The 23569-nt window shown below is 42.9% G+C and overlaps 1 protein-coding gene across 9 annotated transcripts in view; it reads right to left on the bottom strand.

Moving 5' to 3' along the window:
- The window catches only part of LOC106588461 (microtubule-actin cross-linking factor 1), a 279550-nt gene that overhangs the window by 202499 nt on the left and 53482 nt on the right, over window positions 1–23569 (bottom strand). For 2 of the 9 annotated variants that reach the window (XM_045709365.1, XM_045709367.1), the window contains exon 1: window positions 7507–8013. The exons of the other annotated variants lie outside the window; for them this stretch is intronic. In XM_045709365.1, coding sequence (XP_045565321.1) covers window positions 7507–7561 — 55 coding nt within the window. In that variant the 5' untranslated portion in view covers window positions 7562–8013. Of the gene's footprint in view, window positions 1–7506; window positions 8014–23569 lie in introns of those variants that run through there. 9 annotated transcript variants of the gene reach the window in all.

Below are 23569 nucleotides of genomic sequence, written 5' to 3'. Positions count from 1 at the left end.
AACAGAAGAGAAGTAAACAAAACCGACCCACAATGAAAAGGGGAGTTATATCGACTTACCCTGAACGATGCTAAAATTAAAACAAGATCATGTTAACTATAGATTTAAAGTAACTTGAGCTGAGTCACATTGACAAGTAACTTTTATATACAAAAGTATGTGGACACCCCTTCAAACTAGTGGATTTGGCCATTTCTGCCAAACCCATTGCTGACAGGTATATGAAAATAAAGTACACATCCATGCAATCTCCATAGGAAACATTGGTAGTAGAAATCCCTTACTGAGGAGCTCAATTCAACGTGGCACCGTCATAGGATGCCACCTTTCGAAAAAGTCAGTTAGTCAAATTTCTGCCCCAGTCTACCGTAAGTGCTGTTATAGTGAACCGTTTGGAGCAACAACAGCTCAGCCGCAAAGTGGTAGGCCACACAAGCTCACAGAACGGGACCGCCTAGTGCTGAAGCGAGTAAAAATAGTCTGTCCTCGGTTGCAACACTCACTACCGAGTTCCAAACTGACTCTAGAACCAACATCAGCACAAGAACTGTTCGTATGGAGCTTCATGAAATAGGTTTCCATGGCCGAGCAACTGCACACAAGCCTAAGATCACCAAGCATCGGCTGGAGTGGTGTAAAGCTCGCCGCCATTGGACTTTGGAGCAGTGGAAACTCATTCTCTGGAGTGATGAATCACGCTTCACCATCTGGCAGTCCGACGGACAAATCTAGGTTTTGCGGATGCCAGGAGAACGCTTCGTACCCCAATGCATAATGCCAACTGTAAAGTTTGGTGGAGGAGGAATAATGGCCTGGGGATGTTTTTGATGGTTCGAGCTAGGCCCTTAGTTTCAGTGAAGGGAAATCTTAACGCTACAGCATATGATGACTTTCTAGACGATTCAGTGCTTCCAACTTTGTGGCAACAGTTTGGGGAAGGTCTTTTCCTATTTCAGCATGACAATACCCCCGTGCACAAAGTGAGGTCCATTCAGAAATGGTTTGTCGAGTTCGGTGTGGAAGAACTTGACTGGCCTGCACAGAGCCCTGACCTCAACCCCATTGAACACCTTTGAGATGAATTCGAACACCGACTGCGAGCCAGGCCTAATCACCCAACATCAGTGCCTGACCTCACTAATGCTGTTGTGGCTGCAATGTTCCAACATCTAGTGGAAAGCCTTCCCAGAAGAGTGGAGGCTGTTACAGTAGCAAAAGTGGGACCAATTCCATATTAATGACCATGATTTTGGAATGAGATGTTCGACGAGCAGGTGTCCACATACCTTTGGTCATGTAGTGTATATTGAACTACAATAGAACGTATTGACACAATGAACTAAACTTAAATGAACTCAAATGGAAAGTTCAGTAAAGTAAACAGATGTCAATATTGAACTGACCACATTGAACTATAGTAGAACCCATTGACAGGAACCACAATGGTGTGAACTCAATGAACAAGAACTGGAAACCGAAACTACTGTAAAAAGAGGAAAAGGGCTAAGGAGGACGATGACACTGGGTGAGGGTTGAATGATAGAGAGAAGACGTGAAAAAGGAGCATGAGAGTGTGGGAAGAACAGAGTGCGTGAAGATCAGTCTGAGTCAGCTGGGAAGGAGCACCGTGTTGCACCGTGTCGGCCAGGCGAAGCCGAGGGGCGAGACTGGGGGGAACAGGATCAAGGTGTTAACGGCTGCCTATCCTTTTTCGTCTTTTACACTTCCTCTTCCCTCCCTTTACTCCATTCTCTCTTCATCCTTCAACTGCTTCTCCTCTCTTCATCAATCCCTCCTTTTCCCTAGCTCTTTCAAAATGTCCTCAACACGGTTCTCTCCCTCCACAAATCTAATGACTTCCCTAAATGGTATCTTCTACTAAACTTCTCCTCCCACTGCACCTCCTTTTCCCTGTCTCTTTCTTTTCACCAGCCACTTTTACTCCCTCGCTCCTTCAATCTCTTCTCCTCCGCCCTCGCCCACACTCTTAAGCCATTGCCTCATAGCTCACACAATAGATCTTGCCACTGCACACACACACACACACACAGCCCATAATTACACCCTCTCTGCAGAGGGAGGACCAGAGTTATAAACCGAGACACAGATAGGAGTGAATCATCGTTGAGTGCAGAGAGAGAAAGGAAGCCACAGTAAGCACTGTATTACGGCGAATGAGTAGAGTTCCAACCGGGTCATGCACAAAGCAGCAGTAAGATCTTGTCATCAGAGAGAGTTAAACAGAGGAGAAAGAACTGCCAGTGTTACGCAATGGGAATCTATCCAGCTAAGCTACCAACTGGCAGGTTAACGTTTTTCCCGTCATGAATGTTGTTCTGTAGGCAGCTGTGCAGTGGTCACTAGCTGGCATAGCCACAGTCATAAAATCACATTTTAAAACTGACCCTAACCACAACGCTTACTCTAATGCCAAACCCTCATTTAAAGCCCAAAACCTGTTTTTTTTTTCTCTGGAATTTTATGAACTCAGTCCGGCTTCAAAAATGTACTCTTGTAGAATGCACAAGTTGCAATTGCAAAATTAGGTAGAGCATCATCCGTTTCTCTTGTCATGTTGGTCACTGCATACCTTAAGAGAGATATTTATGACTTGTCAGAAATGTCCAGATCAACTAGCCCATGTCAGCTAAAGTTTTTTCATTTCTTTTTTTTTGCCAGTCGATATTGTCGTAATTTTTCTTTCACTCGAATATCACGAATACACATTAGGCATGGCAATATGTATAGAATTGCAAGAAAATAAGCTTTAAACCTGCTAAATTCTCTTGACCAACAAGAGGGGTGTGAACAGTTTGTGTCATGAACTGCGCCTGTGCCTATAGAAATATACATGGGATGTTCCCCAATGCTGGAAGGGGGCCCCCCTCAGAGTGAAAAAGTTTGGGAACCCCTGCACTATAGTCCTGCTGACTCATGCATGAGCTTTTGAGGGGGTAGCTAGTGGGGCTACCCTCTCATGCAGCCTTGTTTATGTTGGCCAAGTCTACCAGTAAGCCTATCATGAAGTGCCACACCCAGGTGGCATGACACAGATATACCGAGAAGAGGTCTTATCTGCCCCTCACATCTGGGTGACTGGTAGGCACTGAGCGCCAGTGTCGGCCTGTGCCTCCAACGACTGACCTCAAAATCAGCCTGTAGCAACTTCATGTCATAACTGGGGTCATTAGTGCTGTACTGAGAGAACGCGGTGGGGGGGGGGGGGCACACGAGAGAGACAGTGAGGTCAGGTAAGGTCAGTGGCGGCAACACTGGATACTACTCACAGATGTGTGGTTATTTTGCTCTCTACAACTGGTCCAAGATCAGGGTTTGTTGTCCATTTGTTTAGCTCGTAGTAGTTATGGTTCAGACTGGGTTAAGGGAAAGCTGACCCTGAATCAGTGATTGTGAAAAGTAGCAGAATCAAAGGCTGAGTGTCCTCTCCTGACGTAAGGTTAAAGCCTTGCTATTGACACTCCATGCAACATCAGCTTTGCAGCTGAGGACAGCAAGTTTGTCACCCTACACAGGTTTTAAGCTGTAGTGTTATCTGTACCTGGAATTGAGGTAGTAACAGGTGATGGGAAGTCATTATTAAGTTTAAAGAGAGAGTGTTTAATGAGATTTAGGGATATGTGCGGTCTTACAAGAGGTATTGCGGTTCTGTAGTTGTCGTCAGACGCAACAATGTGGGCTTGAAATGGTCATGGAATTCACCCAGATTGTCAGTAGATTTCAGAGCTAATTGGAGAGGAGACGGAGTCTTGTCAGAATTATGCAGTCTATTTAAGGCCAATGCGGACTGGCCTTATATGGGAGTGAGGCATCAGAGTCAGTAACGCTGTGAGGAACGTGTGTGTATTTGTGAATGTGTGTGTTAATGCGCACATGTGTGTGCGCGAGTGGGCTTGTGTAATAGCGTTTGTCTGTCCGGTGTATTGAGAGGGATAGATGAAGCTAAATCAGGGTTAGTGGATTACAGGACAACAAGTCAAGACCAAGTGGCATCAATGAGACTACCAGGCAAACACACACAAGACCGTTTGCATACCTGCTGTGCACTTCACAGATGCAATCCATGCACACATTCACCTCCAAGCTGTCCCACCCCATCTCACAGGTGGTTCCACACCATCCAAACTACACAATTCATTTAAAATATACTTTACTCCATACACACACACACACACAAAATTGAGTACAAGGACAAGCATCAATATTATCCTCATGACAAAACATGATTTTAACAACCCATGACCAAAACACAAACCATTAAAACTAAATAAAGACTAATAAAACCTATTTCTTTATGTTAAAACTGATATAAAAAGCTCATATGATTGGATTAAAATATACACTTTTGACCTTGCTGCTTATTTTACTCATGGTCCTTGTGTAAGCTAACTGCTGGTTCTAGACAATGGACTCCTGTGTCCGATTCCAAATGGGGTACGGAAAGCTCCACGCCATCTCCACCATATGTCAAATATCCCAAAGGTGGTGCCGTACGCGGAGCACCCGGCGCAAATGGCTGCCCCATGATCTGGGATTCAATTACACTGGGTGAAATAGTACCCGCACCATTTTCAATTAACATTGTAAAACAAAGGAGTCATATCTCCTGCCAGAACAAGCTGTTGAGGGAAGGATAAACATGCACCAGTGATTCAAAGCTTGGAGCGCTCAGCAGCTATATGAGATGTGTCATGCTGAATAGACCCGACAATGACGCCATTGTTTGTTGGGTTTTATGTCCTGTACATTTTTTTTTAATATATATTTAAAAAACACTCATCCCTGTGGAAACAGAAAATAAAAGCTTACAGTATCTTATCTAACGACACAAAACGGTGAACAGCGATTAACACCACCTGTGCTACACTTGCAGGAACAGATAGGGCTACATACGTACCTACAAGCATACCGCCAGCCCAAACGAAAGCAGGTCTGCAGGTGCAGGTTGCAGTCATGTGGACACAGCGAGTACAGTAGATAAAGTTCAGCTACTCCCCTTTAACAAATCATGACCAAACACTGGAGCAACCGCCTGAACACATTCAACTCACACCTCTCACTGTCACACAACTATTCATTTAGCCATTTGTTTCCTACGACAGCTGACGTTGAACAAAAACACTCATACCGGTGACTAGGAGCCTCGTGTTCGTGGCTCATGCCAACGTTACACTGAGCTAACAGGTACATTTTTGAAAGCAGGACAACCACGTTGGATAGCTCACTGTGTACTTCTGTTGCATTTCCATACCGTATCAATGTGGCTTTAGTCGTACCGATTCAGACTTTCTACCCATGTCTTAACATCAAACATTAAGAGCTTAACAACAGAACTGGTATGGGACCAGCTGTTGAAGTGAAAACAGAACTAGCAGGTGCACAGCGGCTGCCTTGTAGCAACAATGGGGAAGGGGCTCTGCTTTCATTTCAATTCAGCCTTGAGACTGACAACTCAAAAGTCCACTTAAGACCTGCAAAGAAGTGTGACGACAAAAACACTTGCGAAGCTTGTGGTAGAAGTTACCTTTGGGCAGAATAGACAGAGCTAGGATCAAGTTACCTAATCTAAAATCCTAACCTTAAAGATAAAATCCACCCAAAACCACTCATTTAATTTACAGTGTTTCATTTTGGCATCATAATTAAAGTTTGGTAGCGACATGGAAAATCATTGAGGAAATCTGTTGGAGCTCAAGTTGACTACAAAATCCACAATGCAATGCTCTCTCTATGGGCTGGTAGCTACAAACAATAATACCAAAGACAATTTCAGCATGTAACGTAGCTAGTTATCTGTAAAATAGCCTAAACAACAGATGGAGGTCTAACATTCGCAACGGCAAATATACTTTTGAGGAGATGGGAAACATTGCCCATGCTACGTCAAAGGGTGCATTCTGGGCAATTTTGGGAATAATCTTGGGTGCCCTCCTAGACTCCCAAGAATTGAATGGTAGTCTATTGGGCGATAGCTCAAAAACGCAACATTAGCAAGAATTTCATCAACAAGAAGTACAACATTCTAAATATTTTCAGAGATGTGATAAAATTAACTTGCTATCTCTAGTATCGTATAGCTTTGGAATTGTGACATTATGTACTTTGAGGAAAATACGCATATACACTTAGCAACCGCGCAACGCAGCATGACAATGTGAACGCGATTGGTTGACAATCTGCTTGGTGGGGCGTTATATGTTTCCTTCATTCTTTGGATCTCCTTTCTATAGTCTCTCTGGCAACGGCACCATGCAATGCACCCTGGACTAAAGTGGCCGACAAATAGGAAAAATGTGCTACATCCTCCGTTAAATTACAAATTCTCGAGGTAGGAATATCGCTAAAATATGATCAATGGCTCATTCGAGAGAAGACATCCTCCCAGGTTATGACATCGGTCAGTATTGAAATCTGACATATGATAACGTCTTCTAAAAATCATATTCCTATTAACTTCCAGTGTAGTGATAGACTATTACAATGATACGTTATACCGGTTGAATTTCTGCCTGCTTGAACGCAAATAACTCAGATATACATGAAAACATGACATGACCCAGGGAAATCAATATAACATCACTCAGACGCACAAAAACAATATAACATTAAAAAATGGGTGAACCTTTCCTTTAATTTTTTATTTTTTAAGTGACCTTAGATCAGAGTTTGTTTGGTAACTTGAGCCTACTCCCCTCAGGGACAGTTGACTTTGCCTGTCAGAAGCTAGGCTAGGTTAGCAACTATGACAGCTGCTGCTGATGCAAAGCATCTTTGTCCCTCGCCGTGTCACCAGACACTTAGAACAAGGAAGTGTCCCTCAGTTTACGGGCAACTTCAACTTAATACACTCAGAGGACAGTTGACTTTGGCCTTGTGTTGGGCCGGGTTGGGCTAGGCAAGGACATGCTAGCTACAATGGACAGCTGGGGCAAAGCATCCCTGCCTCTTGCTGTGTCACCAGACTACTGTAGCATCCACATGGAACAAGTGTCACTCAGAGGACAAAGAAGAGTCACAATGTAGAGAAGCCTAACCATGTGGGCAATTAGCATCTTATTCTAATTTAGCCATTGATGCTACTGATTTCATGTTGATTTAGATCTCGGTGTTAATGACTTAACAACATACCAAATCTCCATGTTGACAGTTTTAATGAAGTGAGCTAATCTGATGGAAAGTCCTTATTCTTTCTACTAACCTAACCACTTATCTGGCCCCTGCTAGTCAGGTAAACAGAGAATGCTCTTTAGCGCTTTGATGCCAACTTCAACAGAAAACTAGGTACAGAAAGGAGGTTGAATACAGGAGCCAAGGACCACGTTACCTATTATTCATGCGTCACCCTCTAGGCAAAAATAGTAGCACAGTCATCCTTATACCCCAGCTAAATTTGATCAATCAATCAAGACAAACCAAGCGAAAAACAATGTACAGTTTCCCATTTTACTATTGGTTTTAACAGATTAAATGATTCACAAGGGCACCGACCTTTCTTCTCATTGAGATCCTGGAGATACTGCCTGTAAGCAGCTGTGGAGTTCATCACGCTCTCAAGGAAACCGAGAGAACAGGACAAAAGATGAAGAGAAAAGAAAGAATATGGGGAAAGAGGGGTGGGAAAAGAGAGAAGCGAGGGGAAAAGGAGGTATAGACAGAAAAGAGGTAAATTGAAGCAGTGGGACAGTAAGGGTGAGAAAGGAGAGTGGATACAGAGAGAAAGAGCAAGGGAGAGAAAGAAAGAAAGATGGAGACTGTAGTTGATCTGTAGGCTGAGGATTTCTGGCTGTCAGGGTAGACCCATCCTTAAATGTTTAGGTAATCCCAGATCTCTTTCTCCACTCTTGTCTTTTTGAAGCTTTTTCTTCCTTTAGCGAGTGTGTGTGAGAGTGTGTGTGTCAGCCGTGGTAGCTCGGACTGAAGCAGTGTGCTTACAGCCCTGAGCCAGGATAGAGGAACTGGACTTTGACCACAAGACAGGTGATGTCACTGCCAGAGCCAGAACATGTGTTTCACTTATTGCCTCGGACGGAGTGTGCGTGTGTTTGTATTAAAAAGGGGGCGAGAGGGAAAAAAAGCCGTGTGCTCTTATTACTCAGTGTTCAGCTGTGCATTATTCAAACACGCATGTGTGTCAAATCAAATTTGATTTGTCACATGCTCCAAATACAACTGGTGTAGACTTTACTGTGAAATGAAGAGTTTAATAATTATATTGATAAAAAAAAAAAAAAATTGTAACACAAGAGGAATAAAATAAAATACAAGAAGAAGAAGAAGCTATATACAGGGAGTACCAATACCAGATCAAAGTTCTGAGGTACGAGGTATTTGAGGTAGATATGTACATAAAGGCAGGGTTAAGGGACTAGGCATCAGGATAGATCAAATTAAATTAAAGAACCGAGCAGCAAATTGTATGTAAAAGTGTGTGTGTTTCAGGGAAAGAAGGCATTCTCAGAACTAATGTAAGATATTTCCTGATTTGTGACTCCCTCTGCCAGCTCTTTGACTTTCAGCTGGCTGGATCAACATACTGGAGCAGATTACACTTGAAACTCTAAAACCCTCACTCTTGGTCTTTCCATTTTTATCTTCTTTCTCTCGTTCCGTTATTATTTCCGCTCTCTCTTTTCACCTTGATGAAAAAGTAAACAAAGTGAAGTGAATGATTACCCCATGGTGTAACCCTGTAACCTCAGACACACTACTGATCTACAGCGGAGACTAAACAGACTCTTACCTGGAAGGGTAAATGAGATCCGCTGTCATGGCAGCCCATGGGGTGTGTGCTATTAGTGTCAAATTGTTTCCTTTCCTTGCTTCCTTGACCTAGGGATAACTTCTGCATTTGAAAAGGAGCCAACAGGTCTCTACCTTGTTGCTCCCAGTCTCACCGATCATTTCATTTAAGATCAGTGGTCATGTGGCAAAGACAATAAGGAAAGTAAGCTTTTTATGACATTAGAAAACTGCTATTGTCCTGCTCAGAACTCTCTCCTCACACAATTACTACTACAGCCTAGATTAGAAGGAAGGTGTTCAACTTCAGTAATGTTAATATGGGGCTTTTCAGATTTCTATCTCACCTCCCAGACGCAAAACCAAAAACAAACCCGCTTTCCCAGACACAATAAACAAGTTGTGTCATCCAAACAAAAACCTCTCAGTCACCCAGTCACAACAGTTGGAGAAACACACTTTCTGCAGCTTTGGCGCTAACAAAGACCCAGATGCTAGATGCTAATGTGTGTGAGAATGCAAGGCACACGCATGATTCAGTATGGGCCAGCAATTAGCTGTGATTAGCTATAGGGGAGGATAGAGCAGGGCCGTGGTGCTCTCTACCCGTCTGGCTCTCTTCCATTCTCTCGCTCCCTCCCACACACAAAGGCTGAGGTAAAGAAGACAGGCGACCAAACACTGAGGATGGGTGAAATTGGTGTGTACATGTGTGTTTACCAGGGTTAAAAGGTCAATTCTGAATTTAGTTGCAAATTGCTCTTTAATTCCAATTCAGTTCTTGAAGAATTGACCACTTCCAAGAAGCAAAATTTTAATTCAATGAAATTCAAATGGCTTTTTATATTTTTTATTCTACACATCACTATAAAAAGGTTTATTATGACATGTAGTATATGGTTGAAACATTTTATTTTAAAACGCATTCTCTTAAAAGCGATTTTAAATAAATGACAGTGGTCTGGACATATTCTAAACAGGTTGAGGGTTGTCTATAATAATTCATTTTCGAGAATGCATGAGATCAGACACTGCAGAATGACACTGAAAATACTGACATCTGAGTTATAATCAACTAATATTTGAAGTGGTATGTCCGTTCTTTGCATTAAGTGGCAGATCTTTTCAATAAAATATTTGTCAAATAAGACTTATGTTTACTGTATCAGTTTAATAGGTTTGAATTCAACGTCATTAAATTCAAATTCTGGTGTTTACATGAGCAGAGTGGGTCTAGAGTGTGTGCACAGGCCTATATGATAAGGGGGAGTGAATATTTAGATCAGAGTGAGATATTGAGCCCAGGCTCCATCCTGCTCTGGACTGTTGAGCGCAAACACTCACTCTTTCATCATTCACACTTACACACTGACTACACCACTTGCAAAATAAATTCCGAAATCTATATTATTCAATTATTGTAGCCACACTGCTCGCGAGCGTCTGCGTTGCCAAGAGCTAAAATAGAAGTCCTTTCTATTTGTGACGCAGATCGCGCTGCAAGTCCTGCCTCTCCCATCTCCTCAGTGGTTTATAGAAGCAGATACCCACATGCCATCTCATTGGTTATACCCAGGAGGGTGATTGAAAGACAAACTGTGTCATCGGTCGTTGTGGTAATACTATGAAGGTTTAGATGCCAATCACCATATAACTTTCAAAGTCACCCCACTTACCACTTACCAGCAAACACACAAAACCCCACCATGCATAACATTAACACACGCATATTGAAAGACAAACTGTGTTGTCGGTCGTCGTGGTAATACTATGAAAGTTTAGATGTCAATCACTATATAAGTTCAAAGAAGAAAAAGCCTGGAAGGAGGAGATGTGTGGATTAATTGTCAGAGTAGAGAACCTTGTGCATTTCAGGTAAAATAACTCAATGTTTAGATCCCAGGACAAATTAGCTAGCAACAGCAAGCTAGCTAGCTAAATTGCCATAAATGTTTAATGCTTTTCGACCTGTCCCCAAATTAATGTAATTGGTTCAGAGTTTGTTTTGATATTTTAACCTATGTGTCGTGATCGCATTGGTGTGGGAGGACAAAATAATTGTATGTCCGATGGCGCACACTCGCAGCCAGTTTGGGTTCCATGTTATGAGGCCATCCCTGCTTTTAACCCCTTCATCGTCTTCACCCTCAGAAACAGTCTTTCAGCACCCTTCCCACAACCCGTAATGCTTGACGCATACGCACTAGTATTTTAGGAAATTCAACACCGTTCTCATTTCAAAACCTTGTTTGTTGTTCAACAATCCTGAACAAACCCTTCCACATAAGGCAGTCCACAACCACTTTTAAAGTCACCCCACTTACCAGCAAACACACAAAACCCCACCATGCATAACATTAACACACAGTAACCCAAACCTCTCCATCCACCGAGTCTCCAGGGCCTGTCACACGAGGGCAAAATGGGTAGTTTGAGGAGGTAGCCCATGGCAACAGCATGGTAGGTGAGTCAAACAGCCTGTCTCCCACAGCATGGTTCCTGTTTACCACATTTACCAATTCCTCTGAAAAGACTCAAGCCTGGCGACACCATGGGATCTGACCTGTTACTACGGTAGACTAACAGTAACTGATCGGCTTTCTATGGCCTTTCAACATACTGCCAAAACTCAGTCAAAATAAGGAAAAACAAGGACTTGTGCCATTGGACTGGGCCTAAAGGTACAATAATATTGACCATAAGGATTATCCATTTCTGTAGGACATATCACAAAACAGAATTACTGTCATGAGTAGAACTCTAAAAGCTACATAATGCCACAGTAAGTTTTATGAAAACAAAGTGCAGGTTAATTCAGAGGATTCACTGTCTTACCTTTGTTGGAGGGACCCAGCAGCAACAGGAGCAGCATCAACATGAAGAGAAAGAAGAGAGGCTTTGGTTAGCATGGAGAAAAAACGGTAGTGCTGTACAAGCTGAACCCACCGGCACCGACTCAAAGCTACTGTACGTGAAGGCAGTGGTGAATTGGCACACAGACTAAGAAGGACCACTCCCAACACTGTTGAGATCAGTTCTCATTTGTATCCAACTGTACTAGGGGTGCAGTTGGATATTTGGCATGCAGAGACATAATGACAATTACAGAATTTTTCCCATTGTGTCAGGTTCGCATGTGGTCTACCGCATTCGCTGAACGTGATATCGATTCAGAAAAAAAATGTAATTAAAAAAAATATAGAAACCAGTGGCCAGGGAATAGAAAGGCATTCAAGAAAATGCTTACAATACTTTTTTTGTTTAAGGCAAAATGTAAACGTAAGCAGTAAGAACTGAGACGTCAACATGCTTTGCAGATTCTACTTCACCCCCACAATCTATACTGGTAATCAGTGCTTTCCTTCAACACATACAGTTGAAGTCAGAAGTTTACATACACTTAGGTTGGAGTCATGAAAACTAGTTTTTCAACCACTCCACAAATGTCTTGTTACCAAACTATAGTTTTGGCAAGTTGGTTAGGACATCTACTTTATGCATGACACAAGTCATTTTTCCAACAATTGTTTACAGACAGATTATTTCACTTATAATTCACTGTATCACAATTCCAGTGGGTCAGAAGTTTACATACACTAAGTTGACTGTGCCTTTAAACAGCTTGAAATGATGTCATGGCTTTAGAAGCTTTTGATATCATTTGACATCATTTGAGTCAATTGGAGGTGTACCTGTGGAAGTATTTCAAGGCCTACCTTCAAACTCAGTGCCTCTTTGCTTGACATCATGGGAAAATCTAAAGAAATCAGCAAAGACCTCAGAATAATTGTAGACCTCCACAAGTCTGGTTCATCCTTGGGAGCAATTTTCAAAAAAAAAAAAAGTAGCACGTTCATCTGTACAAACAATAGTACGCAAGTATAAACACCATGGGACCATGCAGCTGTCATACCGCTCAGGAAGGAGACGCATTCTGTCTCCTAGAGATGAACGCACTTTGGTGTGAAAAGTGCAAATCAATCCCAGAACAACAGCAAAGGACCTTGTGAAGATGCTGGGGGAAACAGGTACAAAAAGTATCTATATCCACAGTAAAACAAATCCTATATTGACATAGCTTGAAAGGCCGTTCAGCAAGGAAGAAGCCACTGCTCCAAAACCGCCCAAAAAAAGCCAGACTACAGTTTGTAACTCCACATGGGGACAAAGATTGTACTTTTTGGAGAAATGTCCTCTGGTCTGATGAAACAAAAATAGAACTGTTTGGCCATAATGACCATCGTTATGTTTGGAGGAAAAAGGGGGAGGCTTGCAAGCTGAAGAACACCATCCCAACCTTGAAGCACGGCGGTGGCAGCATCATATTGTGGGGGCGCTTTGCTGCAGGAAGGACTGGCGCACTTCACAAAATAGATGGCATCATGAGGGAGGAATATTATGTGGATATATTGAAGCAGCATCTCAAGACATCAGTCAGGAAGTTAAAGCTTGGTCGCAAATGGGTCTTCCAAATGGACAATGACCCCAAGCATACTTCCAAAGTTGTGGCAAAATGGCTTAAGGACAACAAAGTCAAGGTATTGAAGTGACCATCACAAAGCCCTGACCTCAATCCTATAGAAAATGTGTGGGCAAAACTGAAAAAGCATGTGCGAGCAAGGAGGCCTACAAAACTGACTCAGTTACACCAGCTCCGTCAGGAGGAATAGGCCAAAATTCACTTATTGTGGGATAGCTGATAGCTGACACTAAAGAAGAGAGATGAAGCGCAAACAGCGGCAGACTGTGTGGGAAACAGGTGCGTGTTCACGTCAGATAGATACTGTCACAGGCGCCCAATCACAGCACTAATCAAACACGCAGTTCTCCAATCACTGGTTGACTGTTTAGACCATGACACCTCAGCCCATCTAACACATGGAGTGAGGCCGCGGTTGCCAGACACCATCGATTTTTCCCACATCGTACGAGAGCGTTGCATCATTAAAACACTATCGGTCTCCCCCACGACGCCACCTTACAAGGTGTGTCCCCCTGCAGAACTGGCAACCCCCTCAGTCTAAAAGGGGAAAGAACCTGCTTTGATGAATAGACAACACACGGGACAGCTTAGAGTGCGAGAGGGTCACGAGGTGAAACACACACCGTCTCACAACGAAGCATTCATCTAGGAAAAACAGGGAGTCGTTCTGGACACTGTCATGCGAGAGCAGAGAGAGGAGAGAGAGAGAGAGAGCGAGCGAGATGACTGAGGGGACAGACTGCCCCAAGGGTGAGGAAATGGAACAGCTCCCGCAGAGCACAGCCAGTGTTCTCTCCCAGTTGTGGAAGAGTGAGAGGGGGATGGGAGAGATTAAGAGATATCCCTCTATCTGCAGACACACCTAAATGTAGGTCACCCAGAGCACAGAGATGGAGGGAGATGGAGAGAAAAATAAGTAGAAAGATAGGAATGGGAGGGGACTAATAAGAACAGACAGAGATAAGACCAGAGAGAGAGCTAGAAACTAAATAATAGAAATTGTATGAACTGGTAAGGAAAGGAGAGAAATAAAGAAATGATGGAAAACAAAGTCCCTGAGAAAGAAAGGGATAGGCTATAGCAGTGGTTCCCAAACTTTTTATAGTCCCTTACTCCTTCAAACATTCAACCTCCAGCTGCCCTCTAGCACCAGGCTCAGCTCACTCTCAAATGTTTTTTTGCCATCATTGTAAGCCTGCCACACACTATACGAAACATTTATTAAACACAAGAATGAGTGTGAGATTGTCACTTCCCACGAGCCGGGTTGTGACACAAGAGCTCTTATAGGACCAGGGCACAAATAATAATAATCAATAATGTTGCTCTTTATTTAACCATTTTACGTATAAAACCTTATTTGTTCATCAAAAAAATAAATAACTACAGGTTAATGAGAAGGGTGTGCTTGAAAGGATGCACATAACTCTGCAATGTTGGGTTGTATTGGAGAGAGTCTCAGTCTTAAATCATTTTCCACACACAGTCTGTGCCTGTATTTATTTTTAATGCTAGTGAGGGCCGAGAATACACTCTCACATAGGTACGTGGTTGTAAAGGGCATCAGTGTCTTAACTAGAGGTGGACCGATTAATTAGGGCCGATTTCAAGTTTTCATAAATCGGTAATCAGCATTTTTGGACGCCGATTATGTACGATTACATGGCACTCCACGAGGAGACCGTGGCAGGCTGACCACCTGTTACGCGAGTGCAGCAAGGAGCCAAGGTAAGTTGCTAGCTAGCATTAAACTTATCTTATAAAAAAACTAACATAAATCACTAGTTAACTACACATGGTTGATGATATTACTAGGTTAACTAGCTTGTCCTGCGTTGCAAATGATCAATGTTAATTGTTAATTTTGTTAATTTTTCATCGAATCACAGCCTACTTCGCCAAACGGGTGATTTAACTAGCGCATTCGCGAAAAAAGCACTGTCGTTGCACCAATGTACCTAACCATGAACATCAATGCCTTTCTTAAAAGCAATACACAAGTATATTTTTTTTAACCTGCATATTTAGTTAAAAGAAATTCATGTCAGCAGGCAATATTAACTAGGGAATTTGTGTCACTTCTGCGTTCTGTGCAAGCAGAGTCAGGGTATATGCAGCAGTTTGGGCCGCCTGGGTCGTTGAACTGTGTGAAGACCATTTCTTCCTAACAAAGACCGTAATTAATTTGCCAGAATTTTACATAATTATGACATAACATTGAAGGTTGTGCAACGTAACAGCAATATTTAGTCTTATGGATGCTCACTTGTGTGGGTTGTAGACTCCGTCTCATGCTACCACTAGAGTGAAAGCACCGCCAGCATTCAAAAGTGACCAAAACATCAGCCAGGAAGCATAGGAACTGAGAAGTGGTCTGTGGTCACCACCTGCAGAACCACTCCTTTATTGGGGGTGTCTTGCTAATTGCCTATAATTTCCACCTGTTGTCTATTCCATTTGCACAACAGCATGTGAAATGTATTGTCAATCAGTGTTGCTTCCTAAGTGGACAGTTTGATTTAACAGAAGTGTGATTGACTTGGAGTTACATTGTGTTGTTTAAGTGTTCCCTTTATTTTTTTGAGCAGTGTACAATATAGCAAGTAAAACACTGGAATGGTAGATTTGCAGTGGATGAATGTGCAAAGTAGAAATACTGGGGTGCAAAGGAGCAAAAAATAAATAAAAATACAGTAGGGGAAGAGGTAGTTGTTTGGGCTAACTATAGATGGGCTATGAACAGGTGCAGTAATCTGTGAGCTGCTCTGACAGCTGGTGCTTAAAAGCTAGTGAGGGGGGAGATAAGTGTTTCCAGTTTCAGAGATGTTTGTAGTTCATTCCAGTCATTGGCTGCAGAGAATTGGAAGGAGAGGCAGCCAAAAAAAATTGTCCGATTAATCGGTATCGGCTTTTTTTTGGTCCTCCAATAAAATCGGCATCGGTGTTGAAAAATCATAAAAATCGGTCGACCTCTAGCCTTAACAGCGCGATTTGACCTGGCAGGTTACTCTGAGCGCAGCCCAATCCAGAAATCTGTCAGTGGCTTCTGATTTAAATTTAATTTTCACAGAAACGCCTGTTGCAATTTTGATGAGGCTCTCTTGTTCAGATATCGTTAAGTGGACTGGAGGCAGGGCATGAAAGGGATAACAAATCCAGTTGTTTGTGTCATCTGTTTCAGGAAAGTACCTGTGTAATTGCCCACCAACTCACTCAGGTGCTTTGCTATATCACATTTGACATTGTCCATAATTGAGGTCATTTGCACACAAATAAATCATACAATGGTGGAAAGACCTGTGTGATGTCTAGATTCAGATCATTCAGGTGAGAAAAAAAACATCACCCAGATAGGCCAGTCGTGAGAAACTCGTCATCATGCAAGCGGTCCGACAAGTGAAAATTAAGGTCAGTAAAGAACTTTAAGCTCATCTCTCAATTCAAAAAAACATGTCAATACTTTGCCCCTTGATAACCAGCGCACTTCTGTAGGTTGTAAAAGCATTACATGGTCGCTGCCCATATCATTGCATGGTGCAGAAAATACACGAGAGTTCAGGGGCCTTGCTTTAACAAAGTTAACCATTTTCATTGTAGTGTCCAAAACATCTTTCAAGCTGTCAGGCATTCCCTTGGCAGCAAGAGCCTCTCGGTGGTTGCTGCAGTGTACCCAAGTGACGTCAGGAGCAACTGCTTGCAAGCGTGTTACCACTCCACTATGTCTCCCTGTCATGGCTTTTGTGCCATCAGTACAGATTCCAACATGAGCAGCAGCTACGTTTGGCTACATATGGACCGAGAGAGTAACGGTTAATGTGATTGGGTGTTAATTATTTGACTAGGCTATCTGTATTTAACATTGGTTTTGTTATTTCGCTGAACACTAGATGGTTTAATTGTATTTTGGGCAGTGAAACAAGGCTACTCCGGCGAGAATTTTTTTTTTTCAACTCACCCAAATGTATAGCCCCGTTGGAAAATATAAATGTACCGTTTGAAAATGTGAAGAAAACTGTAAAAAATATTTTAAATGTGAATCATATTTTTAATTGACGTACCTCCGACGGCATTGCGCATACCCCTGGGAATACCCGGGCTAGGGTATACATAAAAATAAGGTTTTGTAGTAAAAGAATGGTGGTCAGTGGCTATGTAGAGAGCATTACATTCAGTGAAGTGACAAATATATCTCTTGGCACGGCGGGTGGAGCACAGAGAGCGAAACGGGGCCATGAACAACTGTGGGGGGGGTGGGGGGGGGGTCGGTCGTTGGAATGTGTTCAGGACTATTTAGGGGAAATCTGGCTTGAAGGGGCGTCTGCTAGAGCCCCCTCCCAAATCCCCACCAGCAGATTGCTACAGATTAGGGGGCCGGAGGGGAGACTTTCAGAGAGAATGGTGTTTGCGTGTTGCATTTTCCCCTTTTCCATATCACCTGACATTCCAAAATCACATTTTGCACATCGTTGCGTGTACGTGTGTCCATGTCCTCATTTTGTATATAGCGTGAACTGCATTTACCCTTTCTAACCACATATCCATCCACAGCTTTTATGGAAGTCATACCATAATTATAAAAAAAACACCACAGCTGTGATGGAAACAGGAGGTTTCAGTACAATTTTATAAATGCAGACAGATCATTTGTTCGTTGGACATGGTGGGATCTTTTTGTGTCGGTAAAATTAATTATGCGAGAAATGGCAGTGGAAACGGCTTTATGCATAAAGATTGATATAATAACCATCATATGGAAGTAAACTTGGGAGTCACGCGATGGTATGGCATCGTCCTCCCACTACGGGAAACATTGCAGTTTATTAGGATACAGTTCTGATGAACTTCACAGGGTGATGAGCTTGATGTTCCTCACCAATAAAATATCTAGGGTCTTAATCTGGTGACATGATGATCGATGACGGCCGTTTGACAAATACAAATATTCTCGCTCTAATCCATAATTAAATCTGATCATGTAGACCAGTTTACACACACACACACACACACACACACACACACACACACACACACACACACACACACACACACACACACACACACACACACACACACACACACACCCCATCTGTTGGATATAGAGCGCATGTTCCAAGACCAGAGTCAGCACATTTGCTACACTAAATGGCCAAAAGTATGTGGACGCCCCTTCAAATTAGTGGATTTGGCCATTTCAGCCACACCCATTGCTGACAAGTGTATAAAATTGAGCACACAGCCATACAATTGCCATAGACAAACATTGGCAGCAGATTGGCTCGTAGTTAACATGCCACCTTTACAACAAGTCAGTTCGTAAAATTTCTGCCCTGCTAGAGCTGCCCCGGTCTAATGTAAGTGCTGTTATTGTGAGGTGGAAACATCTACGAGCAACAACGGCTCAGCCGCAAAGTGGTAGGCCACACAAGCTCACAGAACGGGACCGCCGAGTGCTGAAGCGCTAAAAATAGTCTGTCCTCGGTTGCAACACTCACTACCGACTTCCAAGCTGCCTCTGGAAGGAAAAAAAATCAGCACAAGACCTTTCGGGAGTTTCATGAAATGGGTTTCCGTGGCCGAGCAGCCGCACACAAACCTAAAAATCACCGTGCACAATGCCAAGAGTTGGTTGGAGTCGTGTAAAGCTTGCTGCCATTGGACTCTGGAGCAGTGGAAACGCATTCTCTGGAGTGATGAATCACGCTTCAACATCTGGCAGTCCGACGGACGAATCTGGCTTTGGCGGATGCCAGGAGGACGCTACTTGCCCAAATGCATAGTGCCAACTGTAAAGTTCGGTGGAGGTGTGGTGGTTTTGGGCTCTTTTTCATGGTTCAGACTAGGCTCCTTAGTTCCAGTGAAGGGAAATCTGAACACTACAGCATACAATGACATTCTAGACGATTCACGCTTCCAACTTTGTAACAACAGTTTGGGGAAGGCCCTTTCCTGTTTCAGCATGGCAATGCCCCCATGCACAGAGCGAGGTCCATAAAGAAATGATTTTTCAAGATCGGTGTGGAAGAACTTGACTGGCCTGCACAGAGCCCTGACCTCAACCCCATCAAACACTTTTGGCATGAATTGGAACGCCGTCTGTGAACCAAGCCTAATCGCCCAACATCAGTGCCAACCTCACTAATGCTTGTGGCTGAATGGAAGCAAGTCCCCGCAGCAATGTTCCAACATCTAGTGGAAAGCCTTCCGAGAAGAATGGAGGTTGTTATAGTAGAAAAGGGGGGGGACCAACTCCATATTAATACCCATGATTTTTGAATGAGATGTTCGACGAGCAGGTGTCCACATACTTATTGACGTTGTATTTAACGTTTTTGTGACACTTCTTTTTTTTTATTAAATAAAAAAAAAATCGGTAGAGTTAAAAATGCATTTGAAACGTGAAAATAAGCAAAAAAGTACGTTTTGTGTGCACTACGTCGTCACGCACTGATTTTTATCCGGAACAAGTCAGTTTGGTGAAAACATACCACTGGTGAGAAAAATGCACATATTTTATTCTATGCAGATTTTTACAATATTCGCATGAAAGTCTGTCGCCAATTGGATGGAAACCTAGCTACTAACTGCGACATCGTTAGTATTTATATGTTCATTGTTCCGCATCTCATCACATTGAGTGCGTCACAAAAAGCCTTCCCCATGCCATACCTGCAACAAGAACCCAACACAGGTGTAGACGATCGTGTGTGTGTGTGCGGTCTTCAATGCCTCACACATTGAGATCTTAGTCCTTTGGCTGGAACCATTTAGGCTTTATTAAGCGAGGGATAAAGGGATAAGAGGAGAGAGAAGACAGAAGGATGAGTCTTATAGACTAATATGGGGAACGGGGAAAAACACTTGGGCAGGGTAGAGAAAATAGAACAAATGTCTTCTTTAACAATAAACCAAGGTCGAGCCAAAGCTCCAGACTTGTGTGCGCCTCCTGACGACAGCAGCAAGCATAGACTAAATCCAATTGCTTGGTGTCCTCGCAAAACATGTCCACCGATTTGAATAAGGACCAGACAGAAACACGTTAACTGAGTTTACAGTCAGCATTCAATAGTGGACATTTACACATGCGCTCTTGTATTAGACAAATGACTGAAGGCATCAATCATGTAAGAGACTATACACACTGGGGTTTGTGTGTGGCTACGTCCTGGCATGTGTATACATTGAATTATTACATTATGCCATAGATCAGTGTATCATTGCTATCGCCTCATGACATACTGCATCTGTATTTATATTATTTAACGTTCCTCTGTAAATTAAAACTATACATCATGAGACAATAAAAACATTGTCTCATGATGTGCACATGCCCGCCTAATAAAAAGGTTAGGGGACTAACAGTGTGTGTATATATCACATGCCTGGGAGTCCAGGGGTGTCTCAGGAGAGGTCAACTCCATTCTCGCACTCTCCATAACAGGGTGGGGGCGTGGTGGTGCAGTGTATAGCCTCCAGAGGAACATCCTCAACAGGCCTGGACATGTCCTCACAAACCACCGAGCTGGGAGAGCTGCCATATAGAGGCCAGTGGCCGTCTTAGGAGTAGGACTGACTTGCTAGAAATAAAAAATCCACTCTCTTTGGGTGGGGAGGAATTGAAAGAGTGGGAGATGGAGACGAGAGGAAGAGTTGTAAGGATGGAGAAGACCGACACGGTCAGAGGAAAAGAGAGCAACTAAAGAGATTGCGAGGGCAAGAGGAGGTAGAGACAGAAAGACACCCAGCAGGAAGGGAGAGATGCACTATATTGCTCAGCAACAGCCTCATGTTGAGTTACGGGGGACACATTCTAGGTGTGGTTGTGGCTCTGGGGAATTCACATACTCTTGTCTCGGGGAATTTGTGACAGCCACATCTGCGCACACACACACACACACACACACACACACACACACACACACCTGCGCCCAACTTGAAGTCTAGACAGTCTGGCTGCCCAAATGTAGTGTCAGTTCCACAGTTGTCTGAGGTAAAGAGACAGACAGGAGACACCTGTCCACCATTGGACACACCTAGTGCTGAGTCATTAGCAGGATATAGCATTTCCCTAACTCACACTGGCCACGTTTCAGTGTCAGGGTCAGCCAGTTCATTAAGAACCAATTTAGCATTGCACTCATATCAAATCAAAATTGTATTCGTCACATGCTTCGTAAACAACGGGTGTAGACTAACAGTGAAATGCTTACTTACGGGTCATTTTCCAACAATTCAGAGTTAAAAAGAAAAAACTACTGAAATAGTGACAAGGAATAAATAAATAAATACACAGTGAATAACATGGCTATATACAGGGAGTACCAGTACATGTGCAAGGGTACGAGGTAATTCAGGTAGCGGTAAAGTGACTAGGCAACAGGACAGACAGACAATATATATATATGAATCAGTGAAAGAATGCAAAAAAAATTGTCCCGTTGGTTACAGACTTCGTGAACTGGTACCATTTGCCGTGCGGTAGCAGATAGAACAGACTATAACTTGGGTGGCTGGAGTAGGACCATTTTTGGGGCATTCCTCTGACACCGCCTGGTTTAGAAGTCCTGGATGGCAGGGAGCTCGGCCCCAGTGACGTACTGGGCCGTACTCATCACCCTCTGTAGCGCCTTGCGGTCGGGCGCCTTACGGTTGATGCAGCCAGTCAAGATGCTCTCAATCGTGCAGCTGTAGAACTGAGGATCTGAGGGCCCATGCCAAATCTTTTCAGCCTCCTGAGGGGGCCTCCCGTTGTGCCCTCTTTACAACTGTGTTGGTGTGTGTGGACCATGATAATGCCTTAGTGATGTGGACACCGTGGAACTTGAACCTCTAGACCCGCTCCACTACATCATTTTTTTTCACCACAGCAAATTTCAAATGTGCTGAGCGCAAACTTTGCGAAGATTCTCTAACTTCCGGTGTGCGTTTACTGTGAACACTGAGGCTGTACCCTCTAAGTTATAGTTTTAACAGCGGCCAAGTAGGCTACTGTGGCTATTTGATCATAATGTAGGCCTACCAGAGTGGCCTACCACCAAAAACAATGGAGAAAATGCATCCCATCACATTTTAACATAGAATATCTATTTTTATCATGCAGCCTACATGTGGTGTTCAATGTAGGCCTACATTCCATGAGACTTTGGAAAAAACATGCAGGGCACGACATTATCCACTTCAGACAAGGAGGTGCTTCAGACAAGGAGGTGACTGAAAATGTTGTGCTGTTTGATACAAAATAACATTCATAATTATTCCCATTCAATTATTACAGAGAATCAGACAAATGATGCTACCCTCTGCCTATTGGCTACATAGCATATTCAAGGCTGTCTCAAAATACCACTTTGCACATTTAAGACAAAAATATATATATATATATATCTCACACATTTTGTGCTCTTGTAGGAAGCAATCACTCCCCCATTGCTGACTACAAATGATCTATAACTGGGCTAATAACTCACTAAATAGCAAAGGATTTGGTTACAAGCAGCTCTCACATTGATCTCAAAACAAGCGCATCTACACACGACCATTCATGCTGTAAAAACAGTCCAGTTCAAAGTGAATGGTACAGATCCATATATGGCAATGGTCTATTTGCCTATAGGCCTACTGCAGCTCTGATTAGTTATGGCGCACCGGTCTGTGTAGAGTACGGGCCTATCGATGAAATAGAATCTTACTCTGATGCTTCTGCCTACAAAAAAAATATCTTGCATAGTTTGTTTTGTTTCAGTATGTTGCATTGAAAGTGGCTATAATGTGTTGATTCAAATCACAATTGCCACAGTAAAGGGAAACTATGATAGTGTTAACGGGGAAAACTAGAAAGTTCAGTGAAGTTCAATCTCGTCCTTCTCTGCGAGGGTGAACATTTTTCTTCTGCATGGCAGTCCAGGGGGAGCTGTGCGCCCGCAGCTTTGCGGGAACATTGCTCATGACATAACTAGGCAATTAAGACCAATTTTGCTTTTTGCTAATGCTACCTAGCATAATAATGCTAAATCCTATGAACGTAAGCCGTTTTGGTGAGAACCAATATTAGCATTGTCTAATACTGCACTAAATGGCTAAGCTACTCACTACGTGCCTACATTGTTAAATAGACCACATCCAACAAACCTGTGAAATAAAATTATTTGATGTCTAGGAAAATGCATTATCCCCGAGGACTTCCCAGGCTTTGAAAGCACACTATAAAATAAAGATTCATTCATATTTATGAAGAGATGAGCATAGATGGGGCTTAATCAAACAAGTGTGAATCGTGGTCAGCGTAAAATGGTCATTTAGCTACATTACTTTAGGCATTCAGGTTATAGTTAA

This window comes from Salmo salar, chromosome ssa27, assembly GCF_905237065.1.
Source record: "Salmo salar chromosome ssa27, Ssal_v3.1, whole genome shotgun sequence".
Taxonomy (NCBI): domain Eukaryota; kingdom Metazoa; phylum Chordata; class Actinopteri; order Salmoniformes; family Salmonidae; genus Salmo; species Salmo salar.
The sequence above is the reverse complement of the archived record's forward strand: the minus strand, read 5'-3'. Positions and strand labels throughout refer to the sequence as shown.